This window comes from Pelecanus crispus, chromosome 9 (genome assembly GCF_030463565.1).
Source record: "Pelecanus crispus isolate bPelCri1 chromosome 9, bPelCri1.pri, whole genome shotgun sequence".
Taxonomy (NCBI): domain Eukaryota; kingdom Metazoa; phylum Chordata; class Aves; order Pelecaniformes; family Pelecanidae; genus Pelecanus; species Pelecanus crispus.
The window spans coordinates 2,707,073-2,721,444 of NC_134651.1; the positions used below are offsets into that span (position 1 = coordinate 2,707,073).

The 14,372-nt window shown below is 47.2% G+C and overlaps 1 protein-coding gene and 2 long non-coding RNA genes across 3 annotated transcripts; 2 read left to right on the forward strand and 1 right to left on the reverse strand.

Annotated features, from left to right (window-relative positions):
* Positions 1-4: 4 nt before the first annotated feature.
* Positions 5-12,600, reverse strand: LOC104027147 (ovocalyxin-32). Its single transcript, XM_075716683.1, has 7 exons — positions 12,371-12,600; positions 4,584-4,646; positions 3,482-3,656; positions 2,621-2,757; positions 1,711-1,773; positions 1,438-1,617; positions 5-1,085 (listed from the first exon to the last, which is right to left on the reverse strand). Exons 1-6 carry the CDS (start codon positions 12,584-12,586, stop codon positions 1,459-1,461), a joined length of 813 nt encoding a protein of 270 aa, XP_075572798.1. The 5' UTR covers positions 12,587-12,600; the 3' UTR covers positions 5-1,085; positions 1,438-1,458.
* LOC142594290 (uncharacterized) lies at positions 8,751-11,574 on the forward strand. Its single transcript, XR_012831322.1, has 2 exons — positions 8,751-9,205; positions 10,619-11,574. It is a non-coding gene; the product is annotated as an uncharacterized LOC142594290 (long non-coding RNA).
* LOC142594291 (uncharacterized) lies at positions 12,533-13,824 on the forward strand. The gene is made up of 2 exons (XR_012831323.1): positions 12,533-12,572; positions 13,377-13,824. It is a non-coding gene; the product is annotated as an uncharacterized LOC142594291 (long non-coding RNA).
* Positions 13,825-14,372: the final 548 nt, after the last annotated feature.

The following is a 14,372-nucleotide window of genomic DNA, read 5'->3' on the forward strand; positions in this document are numbered from 1 at the left end:
GGAGTATGTGAAATGCTGCTTCACTGAATTTATTGTGATGCCTGTTACGCACTGACATAAAAAGCTTCAGTCAGTAAAAGTATATCAGACTAATACACTCGTGTAAAATGCCTGAATTTGGGGGCTTAACAGATCACCCAGCCTAAATATCCCCCGGTTAAAGCTTTCACCTTGAATACCTTAATCATCGTTACCGACTACAGATCAACAGTAGCGCAATATACCGCGAGTTACGAAGAACACAACCACCCCAGAAGGCAGAGACCGTTGCCTCTTCTCCAAAGTGAGGTGTACTTATTGATACGGAGCTAATTTAACCTGGCAGAAGTCTTGCTAATGGGGAAAATAATAAAAAAAAAAACAGACGAACTTGAGACGGTTTGGCACGATCTCGGATAACAAAGGTGGGACAGTGGGTGTGCTCTAAACCCAAATGGAGAATGTGGTGTGAAAGGGCAAAGCCGCGTTCTTGCAGGTGGGCTTTGTTGCGTTTCGGATGGGTACGAGACACGGCAGTCGTGAACAGAAGAGCTGTTTGACGGGGTGTGCTGGCAGCGGGCTGTTTCCCCCGCCAAACCCAAATGTGGAAGTTCATCCGTACAGAGCCGTCCTGTCTTTGCAGTTCCGTCTGTTTTCGTTCAAGGTAAAATAGCAAGAACTGCGTCGTCCTGCAAATAGACTGAGACAACATCCTCAATTTCCACCCGACAAACACTGCCTCGCAGTGTTCTGGACTGGTGACAGATGTGGGAAGACAACAAAACATGTTTTCCTTGTATCAATATTTTCTGAGTTGCCTTCACAAATACGAGCGAAGAAACTTTCTTTTTATGTCAGCTCAGGCTGCAGGGAACAGCAGTGCGTCAGCGGGACTAGGGCCACGCGGATGCTGGTTGCTGGCTTCTGGAGGGCCGTGCGGGGAGGCGTTTCGCTGCCTACGCTCGTCCACATCCTTTTTAAGGCCGGACACTGGGAGAAGATGGGAAGCTGGGGTCAAACAGCAGCGTCGTGAAAGAAAACCCAACCTCGACCCTGCGTGGTGGTATTTGTTTTATTGGAGATGTAAGTTAGAAATCGGCATGTATCTATCCCAAAAAATGAAAAAACAAAAAATTAGTAGACGAGTATTTCGTAGTGACAGATTAATACTTTTCTCAAGACTTTTATCCAAATATATTATCTTTGTTTACAAACCATGTTACTCTAAGTAGCAGTGACATAAAATCAACTTGCGTACGTTTATCTGCATGTACGTGTAGTAGCAAAGTTTTTAGGTAGCATTCTAGAACATGAGTTTCGCAGTTTAAGAATTTATAGGAATTAATTTTGGAACAGAACAGACTAGTGAAAGCATTCAAATTCACTGTTCGGCTTGTATAGGAAAATTATCACAACTCCAGGTGTATTAACACAAGGATTTTCTCATGTAATACATACACGTAAAGCTGACGGTCGTGTTTAAAAATTTGCTCCCTTTTCATGTAAAATCCCAGCAGCTGACCCAGATTCCATTGCAGATCCATCTTCGAGCCCCTGATTGTCTGAAGCGCAGAAGTATTTCACTTTCAGAGGGTGACCAGGAAGCCAAGTGAGCCGCATGTGACATGAAATAATTTCCTGGAGAACAGATTTAAAAATACACATCTCTTACGATCTTTATACTGTTCCTCTGTGGATGAAAGGAGGTATTATACGCATACGCTTTCTCACCTGTGTTGGAATTTCGTGGAGTAGGACAGTGTAGTCAAACTCAATAAAATCATCTTTCCTTAGCTGGGCGTGGATCAAAAAGAAAAAAATGAAGAAGAACACAGGTTATATGGCTGAAGTTTAGAGTCTACTCTGATTTACTTGACTGCATTTAGCTTGCGTGGGGAGCGAGACGAACAGGGCTCGAGATGGCCGTGGTCGTTGGCGGGAGTGAGACAGGCTTTGCATGAGGAGAGATGGGGAATTAGGAGCCCTTCCTGCATAAAAGCTTTGAAGGCACTGACTGCAGCGTGGCTCTGCAGTCTGACAGCTCTCTGACACGAAACTAGGCTGACTCAGATGCCAATTAATTGAGTTTAACCCTCAAATAAATTTGAGAATCTTACCTCCTTAATCTCCCCTTCAGAGAAATCTCATTCTAAATAACTAGGGAGTAAACCCCGAACACCGTTTATCGATCACAGATGACTGCGGGACCCAAAGCTTTGGGAACCCCTATATGCTGCAGGTCTAAGATGTGTTCCCCGGAGAGCGCGTGTTGGGTATTAGGCTGATGCTACCTTCGGGCTTGGCTAGGAGGGCAGAGAGTACGAGGAGCGACTTGGTATGGGGCTGATGAACTGCAGGACCACGTGTTCAAACCTCCCGATTCAACCTGCAGAAGCCAACAGATCCACTCATGCAAACAAAGAAAACCAAATTTTGTCCAAATGAGTAAAATTTTTCCTCCAAAACCTGGACAAAATACTTGTCCGGAGGTGGAGATACTTGTATGGAGAAGCCGCTGGGATTTGGGGAGAATTGCACCCATTACAGAGAGCGTGAGCAGTTGCGGCTCGGTTTATTCTCTGCTGCTTGGTAGACTCTGTTAGCTTCTGCAACGCAGACGTGTAATTTCCACTGCACTTACCCACTGCTTCACAGACTTGACTTGTGCCATGGAGTAACCCAAGTTCTCCGTTGACTTTTCCCACATGATGTAACTGCTGCCAGCAACAGCCAAAGCCCACACTGGCTCCAGGGCAGGTTCAATATTTCCATAGCTGTCTGCAAGGGAGGAAGAGAGTAATATAAAAATGATTAATTCTGGCTGTTGAGCAGACAAATGATAAAGCCCGGAACACTTTTGCCTGGCGTAGCACTCTGCCTGGGAAGTGACTCTTCTCTCGGATGCGTTACAGTTGTGAACAGGGAGAATGATGCTAAACCTGCAGTCACAGTAGAAGTATGAAAGCGTGACAGAACTGGAATTGCCGAGAGACTGTTCACAGGGTGCCCGCAAGGAGGTGAGAACCCCGGCATCTGCGAGAATGCAGGTCCCTACCTAGCCGGCAGGAAAAGAGGGAGCGGGGCGCTCTGCTTCCAGGATGGAAAAATTCTGTTAGTCATCCCTCGTGAGTTTCCACCCGCAGCTGGGGAAGGTGTGTGGGTTACGGCAGTTGTTATTACTTGAGGACATCTTGCATTTACTTGACTATAAAATGGCGTTTTACTTGAATATAAAATTGCATAGGCTTGGTTTTAAATCCAAACCACCTTCACACCATTGTGTTGACTACCATTATTGCTAAACGCAGCAGGTTTTTTTTTTTCTCCCCAAGAATCGCTGGCAAGGTGGAATTGTTTTGGTAGCTAGCTCTGTGGTTTTAGGGTGCTGCTGTAAGTGTGTGTATCTGCTTTTTAAAATGAGTGTATGTTTGCTTGTGTTCTTAAAAGTGCGCGGACTCTTTGAGATAAAATGAAATACAATTGATTATTTGGAGGAATATACCTGGAATATTGTTTCCAATTATTGGTTTGGTTTGGTGCCTAATTTTTTGGTAAAGTCTGTTGTCCTCTTCTTTGATTTGCTTCTGGCCTTTGGTATGCGTGCACTTGATACTGACAACAGGCAGAGACTTTGTCTTCGGATACAGCACTGTAGCAAGGCAGCTCCCGGCATTTTCCTGTGAAGGTAGAATTTAGAATTTAAAACTGTTATCTTTAATGGAGATTTTATTTACCAGCACCACATTCTTAGAAAAGCTCTTGGTATTAACATGTGAAGTATACATGTGGAGTACGTACATGTCTTCATGAGACGCTTTGTATGAAGCTGTACAGGGGTCAAGAAAGTCTTCAGATGGATATAAATTTTTTTCCCCGAAAAGTAAATAGGTTAAAACTACAAGGCTAAAGTGATTTAACAGAAGTTTTTAATTAAAGTGTAGCAGAAATGCACCAAGTCATCTTGGAAATATGTTTGAGAGTTCTCAAGAAATAACATTAATTGGTAACAGGGAATTTCGTTGTATGATACTTCAGCCTTAAAACAAAAATATGCTTCATATTAACTTCTGAAAATAATCTGAATTTCACAAAACGTGTGTGTAACGGAAAAGCAGATGCTTACAGTGAAATTGCTAATGACAACTGTCTGACAGAATGAACAGGGGGGGTTACAATTAAAAAGAACACACAACTGTCAACCCTTTAGTCTTTTGGTGTGTGGACGCAGCAGGAGCTGCAGCGGGATAACGAGGACCGTGCTGTCACACTGAGTTTGGGCCGCGGCAGAGTTTTTCACTCAGGCGTTTCGTTGCCTGACGTGACTTCAACGAGACGATTTCTTCAGGCACTGAGCAAAGCGGGTAGCTCCGGCGCTCTGAGCACCTGGACCCCGGCGGAGGCAGAGGACCGATCAGAGGAGCTATTCGGGCGATGCTCAGTGCAAACCATGCCCCATGCGGGACGGGCAGGTAGAAGCATAAAGGTAAGTCTTTCCATTGCGAAAGATCCATTTACGAAAGCAATTAAATGTAGCCTGTTCTGAAGATGTTGACCTTCATTTAACGCACGCTGTCAGAGGAAAACATTGTGGACCATCAACTCACCCCACTTTTGTAGTCTTCGGTAGTGAACTGCAGGTAGTACTTGTGACCGGAGTCTGGGATGCTCTGGAAGAGAGAAGGATTCAGGCGTCAGTGTAACTATAGCCTTACGTACCGCAGCTTGCTGAGGTGTTGCCGTGAGCACTGAGGAGGGCAAACGAGGGCGCCGTGGCTACGTCCTGACCTTGTAGCGTCAGGAAATTGGGCGGATGAGATGCGCGGAGATGATCCTAGCAGCAAACACAAAGGGTCTTAACAACAACAATAAATAACCTTTATGTTAAGGGATGTTTTAAAGCCCTTCCTCGCAGTGATATGCAAGAAGAAAAATGCGGCTCAAAGTCCTTCACGGGACGGATTGATACTGAGTAACTTTAAAAATAATAAAATTACAACTCAGCGTTCAGCTGCCGAGGAGGTATTTTTTGCACAGGCTATCAGAGTGCCCTTGAATATATAAATGAATCAAGTCTTGCTGACTGATTCACAGCTGAACAGGCATTACACAGGCTAATTTAATCTTAGGGATGCTAACCTTTCTAGGGTTTTTTTTTTCTGTTGTGACTGGAAAGACTGATTTCGCTACACAGCGTGTCAGAGCAGGATTCTGATCTGTCTGCTCTCCTTTGCCCTGAAAATACCAGTCATTAAGTTGCCCAATCAACTATCTGGGATTCTGCTTGTTGAGGAAAAATAAAAGAATACTCCTTGCTGATGGGAAGCAGGCAGTAGCACCTCTTGTAGCACAAAACATTAGAAACACCTTAGTAATGTACACCTTTGAAATACATAATTTTCTTGGATTTGGGTTTTTTTGGTTCTTTTTTTTTTTTCCTGTTGCTGACAGAAACAGTTCAGTTAACAAATTGTATTTTTGGTGTGCGATATCACAGCCTGTCCTGGCCCCAAGCATGCTGAAACGGAAACTAGCTTTTAATGTTGGCCATGAAAGATATTAATTACCCTGAAAAAGGATCAGTGTCTCATTTAATAGTGTAAGAGCAGAGCCTAATAAAAAGTATTTGCATTATCTTCTCTTTACTTCATGAGTCAGTCTTATATTTTCCTACCAACTTGTATATTCACTTTTGAAATTTCTATATTTATTTTTTTGAGTGGGGAGTCCAAGTAACAAATAGTATGGAAAACTTTATATGTATTCAACTAATTCCTTGTAAAATGACATCATGTGTCGTTTAACCGTTTGGTGCGTTTCCAAGCCTTTCCTTTGATGAAACCAGCCAAAAATATGCTATACTGTGATTTATTAGATGAGCTTTCTCATCTATATACAAGCCAGGTCACTTCTGTGTCTGCAAGTTTGATCCTTTTGCATATATTACCTGGTTTAATAAGACGCAATCTCCCTTCTCCTAAGCCTCTTCTCGCTTCCATTTGCTACCGGTGTAGGATATACAGTTACATGGGTTTTCCTTTGTGCGGCACATGTCAGGTAGTGTGTACAAAATGCATTTTACCGGAGGATGCAAGCTGCCTTTGAAAGTGTACATTTAAGTCAAATTGCTGTATTGCAGCAACAGCTTATTCGGTTTTTAAATACAATACTCTTCAGATAAACAGAAGGGGAATTCTGGCTGTTTGCACAATTTTGAAGGTGAGAACCCAAAGCAAACGTGCACATGTTTTATTTATCTAAACTCAGGCCTTTGTGTTCCCATCATACTTTCTTCCAGGAAGCCATTAATAGCATAGCGTTAGCTAAGTTTCATTCCCAGGGCAAGGCCATCAGCCCAGCACCTGCCTTTAGTATGTACATGGAGTTACACGCTGCAGGTGAGAGGGCAAATTGGTTTAGTCACTTGCTCTACTTTCATGAAATCCCCTCTTGAAGCTTTACGATGAGGCACATCTGGAGCTGGACCCAGCTGACACTGTGACGGGAATGGAGAGGATGAGTTCAGACTTACAATCTCTTCTCTGCCTCCTCGTTCTCCCCTCCTCTCCTGCCCCCGTTTTCTGCATTGGCTACCATCTTGCCCTCAAAATGACAGAGCTTATGACATGAACAGATGCTCTTAGCATAGCAAAATGGTAAAAAAAAAAAAAAAAAAAAAAAGAGATTATGATATGAACAGACACTCTTAGCGTAGCAAAATGGTAAAAACTAGCTTTCTGAAATGCAGGTTTACAAAAGAATCAATAATTTGTGGCGCTGAAAGAAGGGTCTAATCTGTCGTGATAATCACTGCAGTTAGGTCTAAGTTTCTCATTATTGTAAAGCTACCCGAGAGGTCTTATCTCCCTTGTTTCTGACATTCTTCATTTGATCAAGTATGGGTACTTTTTAAGCACAGTGACCTAGGCTTGTTCCTTCTCTTGTCATCAGTACCACAGATGAGAGAACCTGAAATAGTCAGCTGGACTATACCACCTCTGAAGCAGGAGAAACTCAGCTCTGATTTAGCAGATGCTAGTGGACAGGGTTTCCTGCTCAACCTTTTCCTCAAGGGGCACCGTACAGCAGCCCGACTGCACGCTCCCAGTTACAACACCATGGTCTTAGTTTGTAACAGAAGCCTTCTATAGTTAAGCTGGATCTTTTCTGTCCAGCATATTCAGTCATTTAAAATCTGTTCAACTTTTCTTCCAATATTACTTGTTCCTGCATGATGTCACCTGTTCTGTCTACTAAAGAAAAAATGTTTTTTATAGCTGTGATAACTTTGAGAATAGTAATCTGATTCTGACAAAATACCTCAGCAGTTTCATTGCATTTGCCCGATATCAAGCACTAAAGAAGAAAACAAAATCAGTTGGAACTTTTGATAAACTAATTATTCAGTCTCTGATTCTTCTCAATAGAAGGATATAGAAAAGCTTCATGACTAATAACTTGCTAAGTACTCACTTTAAAAAGAACACATAATTCTGTGCGTATGTGGGTTTTGAAGTAGATGTTCTCTCTTCATTTGCAACAACTCCACCACAGCGGTACTACTCACCTAGAAAGCTTTCAAGTGGTGCTACGCAGCCAAAATACATATTCAATCTGTGTATGCATACCAGAGAGCTGCTTTGATCTTACCAGGGAGAGGGAGAAGGTACGTTTGGCATGAAATAATTTTAACTTTTACAAAAGTATTTCTAGTTTCGAAGAAAAACAGCACCTTTTTTTTCCCCCCGTTATTTTCCACTATCATCCCCAAATGCATCACTGTAAACCATCCCATAGTGTGAGTTAAGTGCGTGCTAAGGAATATTTGACATCACACAGCGATGGCTGGCTGAAAGCAGCCAAAGATAAAAGTGTCCAAAAGAGAAGAAAACAAGTGAGTAATTCATTTTTCCACTGAATATCTGGGTCACGGGATTTTTATTTCCGGGCTCAAAATTAATGCAACTGTCATGACAGATTTTTAGTACTGTGAAGGCTAGAAGAGCAATTTAAGAGCAGTTTTGTTCCAGGTCCCCAAGGAGGCAGTTTCGCAACTGGTCTGCACTGCTCTAAGTTCCCACTGGCACAGAAAGGGGTGATCCCTCTCTCACCCTTTGCTGCAGGTTTCCATCTCTTCTCCTGTGTGCTTCCCCACCAGCATTTCTTCCCCCGGACCAGTTTTCGGTCGCTGGATCAGAGGGCTGCCCTGATCACTAAGCAGGGAGAAGCTGGCACTGCTGAGAGAGGAGTGAGAGAGGTGTCCTTGGGGGTCTTGCCTCGGGGGATTGCCATCTCGCAGTCCTGCTGCGTCCCAGCAAGCCAGCCCGGGTGGCCCATGGCTTCTGGAGGTGCTGGGGACGTCTGATCTGCAAGCAGACAGGTGAGCTCTCGGGCTGCCTCAGCAGGGAGGAAAAGCCAGCAGAGATGGCTATTTTTGCTACCTCTCTGTATCTAGCTTTCCCTAGACAATTTACCTACCCTGCCACTGATTTTACCTTTCTCACTCTAACGTGGGGTCCTGACTGCTGGAAATAAGTAGAATCACAGAATGGTTTGGGTGGGAAGGGCCCTTTAGAGCTCCCCCAGCCCAGCCCCTGCAGTGCCAGGGACAGCTTTAACCAGCCCAGGGTGCTCACAGCCCCGTCCAACCTGGCCTGGGATGTTCCCAGGGATGGGGCCTCCACTGCCTCTCTGGGCAACCTGGGCCAGTGCTTCACCGCCCTCAGTGTAAAAGATTTCTTCCTTATATCCAGCCTAAATCTCCCCTCCTTTAGTTTAAAAGTAGAAATCTTTTAACTGACTTCCAATATTAGGACTATAGTCCTGATATTACACTGTTTTGTGTCAAGATGAGCTTGTGAAGAGAAATATCCATCTGTAAATTGTATTTTGTAGTCCAATTTAAGCAAATGTTGCAGTTTAGCCAAGAGATTACCTAGCTTTACCTTTGACTTCACCTCCTGATTCACCTACCTACTGCTCAGTTACGATTTCCAGGACAGCTTGGTATGGGAGACTGCTACATCAGTGTTTTGAAAGTTTCTCTCTTGAATTCTAGGATCTTCTGCTGGCACACACTAATGCTTCTCTTCTCAAAAATGGATTTTAAAGTGCAGCTGTCAACAATTCCATGAGATGCATGCTGCTGTTTCCTAGAAGATACTCACTTAAGAAAAAACCCAGATCAGTGAGAAGGGACAACAAAAAGAAAACTGCGGGTGATGGCAAGGTAGGAATTGTTATGTCTGGTATATCTCTACTATTTGTTGCTAGGAGAGAAAAGCACTGAAGTCTTATTTTACCCAAACTTGAAAAATCCTTCACATCTAACAGAGTTACCGTACTGGTGACTGTCTCCGGTCCTGTTTCTAATAACCACAGTTTCACTGGCTAGTGGGCTAATAATGTTAGCTTTAAAATACAATGCTCATGATTAAATTCCACGATAAAATTATCCTATTTTTACTAGATCCAGTAATACACCAACCAATAGGAAACTACCCTTCTTAAAAACAAACAAACAAACAAACAAAACCAACCCCAAACCCCAACATTTCTGTCTCTTGCATTCACATAATATAGCACATTCCTTCCAGGAAATTCTTTTCATTTTTTTACAGTGGAGGACAGGAAAGAAGGAAGTGACCGTGTCTAGTGCATTTCTCCTCTTGTTTTCACAGAGTGTGCAAAGAAAAAGGGGAAATAAACTGCAGAAAGGGGTTACAGCGAGCCCCTACAGCATCAGTACTGTGAGGAAATAATGAGGCATTTCACTTCTCTGTAACGAACCATTCTTTTTTCTTTCCTATATTAAAAAGCAGGTGGCTGATAGTGAATAGAAAAAAACCCCTTCCCCTCCCCACAGCCAAAACCACCTTGCAAATATTCAGTTACACTGGGGTTGGAAAGAGGATGTGCACCAACCCCTTACTTATGTCTCTTTACTAGACAAGCACACACTGCTCCCAGAGGCCACATCGTTGTGCTTAAGAGAGGCACAAGCATTTGTATATGTAAACATATATGTATATACATAGGCACACTACCCAGTAAAGTGCCCAGTAAATACAGAAGGAGTACTTGTATGTTTTGAGAGGAGGATCAAATATCACAGTAAATTTCTGCCATAGGTGTGTGCAGCAATTTCATAGGAAGAATTATGTCACGTATGTATAGGGAAGAAAAATGTCACGCAAGCACGTCCATGCTCAGCACCTATTAAACTCTATATTTAATGACGTGTTTGGGAATGATGATGAGAACAGAGAGATACCTAAAGGGTATGGTCTCAGATAAATCTGTAGCAGGATATCATGTTTGCGTTGCCCGACTGGCAGCATGACTAACGCTATCTTTCAGCCTTGCGTTACACAAAGTAATACACAAAATCTGAATCGTTATACAGTAGTTCGTGTTTTGTCAAATTTAATTGGAAATTATTCTGGTCTGTTAGCTGTTGTGTGCAACTCAGGCTTCAAATTGTTTTGGAACCACTGTCAACTGGGATATATGGGAAAGACTGAGTCTCAAGTTCAATGTTGTAAGGACCGCAAGAGTACATCCTAAGCATCCTAGGCTGGCTTGGAACTTCTTTTCTTGAAAGAGAAGATTTTACACTACACCATCTTATTCTCAATTGTAGGAGTGAGGGCCTGGATTGAACAAGCTGTGCAGATGATGAAAGACAAATGTTGGAAGATCTCCTTTTCAGATGCCAGAGCCATGAAAAGGATCCAGTGGAATCCAGTGCTGCATTTGGCACTTCAGACTGGGAAGCCAAAACAACCAGCCCTCGCTGTAGGCTGCTGCCCAGCACTAGCCTGGCGAGAAAGACTAGATGAGGGGGCTGGTTTTAAATCCCATCCACTGCCATAGCTTAGACCCTCCTCAGCTCTCCAGGAAGGCAGTGCTTTCCTTCCAGGACCTACGGCCTTGGACAAATGTTCCCCAAAAGTTTTTGCTTGTTCTCTTACTTTCAGAAACTGAGTAAGCTGTAAAAAAATCCCCAAAACAACCCAAAACCTGTGGTCAAAGGACGAGAAGGGCTGAGTGGCAGGTGCTTGCGGGCAGCGGTGGGGGCCCTGGGCACCTCCGTGAGCCTGCCTGACAAGCTCTCCGTGATGGGAAAGCTCTGTCCCTGTAGCTGCTCCTATCTAGGATTCCCACCCCGTTCTGTCACCTCAATTTGGCGTGTTTCTTGCGAGATAAAGGCGTGTTTTCTGCTGGGAACTGTATCGCCTTGAGTTGAGCTCTTGGTCTCCAGAGATAGAAAGCCAAAGGTCTTTCCCGTCCCTACTCACACGAAGTACATGGTCGCTCCAGAAGTGATTCTGCTGAAAATATCTCCTTATCGAACCGTTTACTTTCCATCATGTGCCCACCATGTGCCTCGGTTTCCTCTTTCCCTCATCTGCCCTGCGCTGCTTTTGATTCCAGGACAGGGCCCTCGGTGCAACCTCAAGCAGCGTACAGGGTGCTGGGCTTGGATTTGTGGGATATTTAAATCCTGAGTAAGTTAATGACCTTTCAGGGTGGATCCTCACTCCCCCTCTGAGGGGACCTGGGTGCCGCGAGCCCCTGAGGGAAGGGGCATCGGGGCAGCAGCCCCTGAGGGAACCTGGGTGCCCTGAGCCCCTGAGGGAAGGGGTATCGGGGTAAGAGCCCCTGAGGGGACCCGGGTGCCATGAACACCTGAGGGAAGGGGCATCGGGGTAAGAGCCCCTGAGGGGACCCGGGTGCCATGAACACCTGAGGGAAGGGGCATCGGGGAAAGAGCCCCTGAGGGGACCCGGGTGCCCTGAGCCCCTGAGGGAAGGGGCATCGGGGCAGCAGCCCCTGAGGGGACCTGGGTGCCATGAATACCTGAGGGAAGGGGCATTGGGGCAGCAGCCCCTGAGGGGACCCGGGTGCCATGAACACCTGAGGGAAGGGGCATCGGGGCAGCAGCCCCTGAGGGGACCCGGGTGCCATGAACCCCTGAGGGAAGGGGCATCGGGGTAAGAGCCCCTGAGGAGACCTGGATGCCCCGAGCCCCTGAGGGAAGGGGCATCGGGGAAACAGCCCCTGAGAGCACCCGGGCGCCCCGAGCCCCTGAGGGAAGGGGCATCGGGGAAACAGCCCCTGAGGGGACCCGGGTGCCATGAGCCCCTGAGGGGCATCGTGGCAGCAGCCCGAGGGAGGCGGGAAGGTGCCCGTCGCCCAGCCCGGGACCGCGCTAACCTCAGGACGGCTCAGCGCCGCACCGCTGCCCCGCTCTTTCATTCTAATAATTATTATGAATTTTACTTTTCCCGGCGTGACTTTAAAGACGGCGCTGCCCTCCTGGCGAGCCCGCCGCCCGCACCGCGCTCCTCCGCAGCCACCCCGCCGGCCTTCCCCCCCGCCTCTCCCTTACCTTCAGCGTGGCTTTGCGGACCTGCCCCAGCGCCCGCAGCGTGCCAGGGGATGCGGTCTGGAAGTTGAGGTAATGGAGGGCCACCCGCGCCGCTCCCGCAGCCAGCCGGCCGCCGGGGTTCAGTTCCCGCTCGGCGGCCGGCGCCGCGACCGCCGGCAACAACAACGCGTTGAGGCGGAGGAGGAGGAGGAGGAAGGCGGCGGTGAGTCCCTGCATGGTGCTGAGAAGCGAGTGAGCGGGGCGGCTCCGCACTAAGGCGGGCTTCGCCGAGGGCCGGTACTAATAGTGGAGGTGGGGGGCGGGGGGGGGACGACGACAGGCCCGCTACCTCCCGCCCTCCCTCCGCCCGCTGTCAGTGCCGGGAAGAGCTCGGGGAAATTTCTGCCTTTTCGGCCCTCCCACCTGCTGCAGCCCGGCTGGGGGCTTGAGGGGGGCCGGGGGTTGTCCGAGGGGGGACGGGGGGCCTGAGGCCCTGAGGGAAGGGGCATCGGGGCAGCAGCCCCTGAGGGGACCCGGGTGCCATGAACCCCTGAGGGAAGGGGCATCAGGGAAAGAGCCCCTGAGGGGACCCGGGTGCCCTGAGCCCCTGAGGGAAGGGGCATTGGGGCAGCAGCCCCTGAGGGGACCCAGGTGCCATGAACCCCTGAGGGAAGGGGCATCGGGGCAGCAGCCCCTGAGGGGACCCGGGTGCCATGAACCCCTGAGGGAAGGGGCATCGGGGCAGCAGCCCCTGAGGGGACCCGGGTGCCATGAACCCCTGAGGGAATGGGCATCGGGGAAAGAGCCCCTGAGGGGACCCGGGTGCCCTGAGCCCCTGAGGGAAGGGGCATTGGGGCAGCAGCCCCTGAGGGGACCCGGGTGCCATGAACACCTGAGGGAAGGGGCATTGGGGCAGCAGCCCCCGAGGGGACCTGGATGCCCCGAGCCCCTGAGGGAAGGGGCATCGGGGAAACAGCCCCTGAGGCCACCCGGCTCCCCTCAGACAACCCCCTTCCCCCTCAACCAGGAGCGGTGCCTACGTGAGGTGAGAGCCCGCCGCTCCCAAGACAGATGCGCAATCATAAGAACACATATCAACAACAAATACACATAATTCCCTGGAAAACCCCCGAGTTACCCCTCCTCAGCCTTGCAACAACACTTCCCCAAACCGACCTGGCTGGCTTCAGAGATGCGCCTTCCCCCAGATGCCGCTGAAATATTCCAAAAATCGTGCGCAAGAAGCTGAAGGAAGCGTTCTTCCCAGACGTAAATCTCACTAAGTGAAGTTTTTGGAACTGGTTGGGTCATCTCTCTCATAGCGGGAAGAAAATGAACCGAGACAGCAGCTCGGCAGCCAGTTTCCCTTAAAATGATTTTTTAGGACACAAGTGGGCTTGCTGCCTTGCTACTCCTGGAAGCATGTCTTTCAGGGACACTGCATGTGGTATAAACATAAAAGACTGCAATACTTCCTGGGTTGAAAATGCGCATTTTTTTTTAATGACCTACACTATTACCATTCAAGTTAGATGGGCATTAGTACGCGCAGCCGGGAATCTATTTTTATGCTTCTGCATGTGTATTGGGGCATGCTTCTGGGCTGGGACGTCAAATAAGCAAATCAGAACTCTGCTTAAAGGCTCAAACTGTCTCTCATGGAGTGTGAAGCTGCCGTTATTACTGTAATGCCTTTTCAGAGAACTTGAAATTCGGTATTCTTCAGGCTTTCCGAAGTGAGGGAAAGAATTATTACAATAAAGGCTTGATAACATTCTTTGTTACTTCGTTTTCTGTGCCACCCAGCTAATTTAATTGCCCTGACTTTGGTGGTGATTATGATTTTCGTTCCTGAAATATTTTCAGTAGGTAATAGTTTGCATCTTCACATTCTCTGGCATGCTGTTTGATTTCTTTCCATTGGGGTAGCAGATGCAAATGTAGTTCCTCTCTTTTATCTTACCTTCCCAGAAACCCCGCGCTGTTTCTGTTTTGCCCCTTCAGCAGCTTTCTTCATTCCTTT

Bases quoted from the DNA above. Each gene is read 5' to 3' on its own strand.
- LOC104027147 (XM_075716683.1), bottom strand. From the start codon at position 12,586: ATGCAGGGACTCACCGCCGCCTTCCTCCTCCTCCTCCTCCGCCTCAAC. The intron at 4,647-12,370 runs GTAAGGGAGAGG...TCTCTCTTCCAG, and splicing joins TCCGCAAAGCCACGCTGAAG to AGCATCCCAGACTCCGGTCA. The intron at 1,774-2,620 runs GTAAGTGCAGTG...ATCCACGCCCAG, and splicing joins TCAAGTCTGTGAAGCAGTGG to CTAAGGAAAGATGATTTTAT.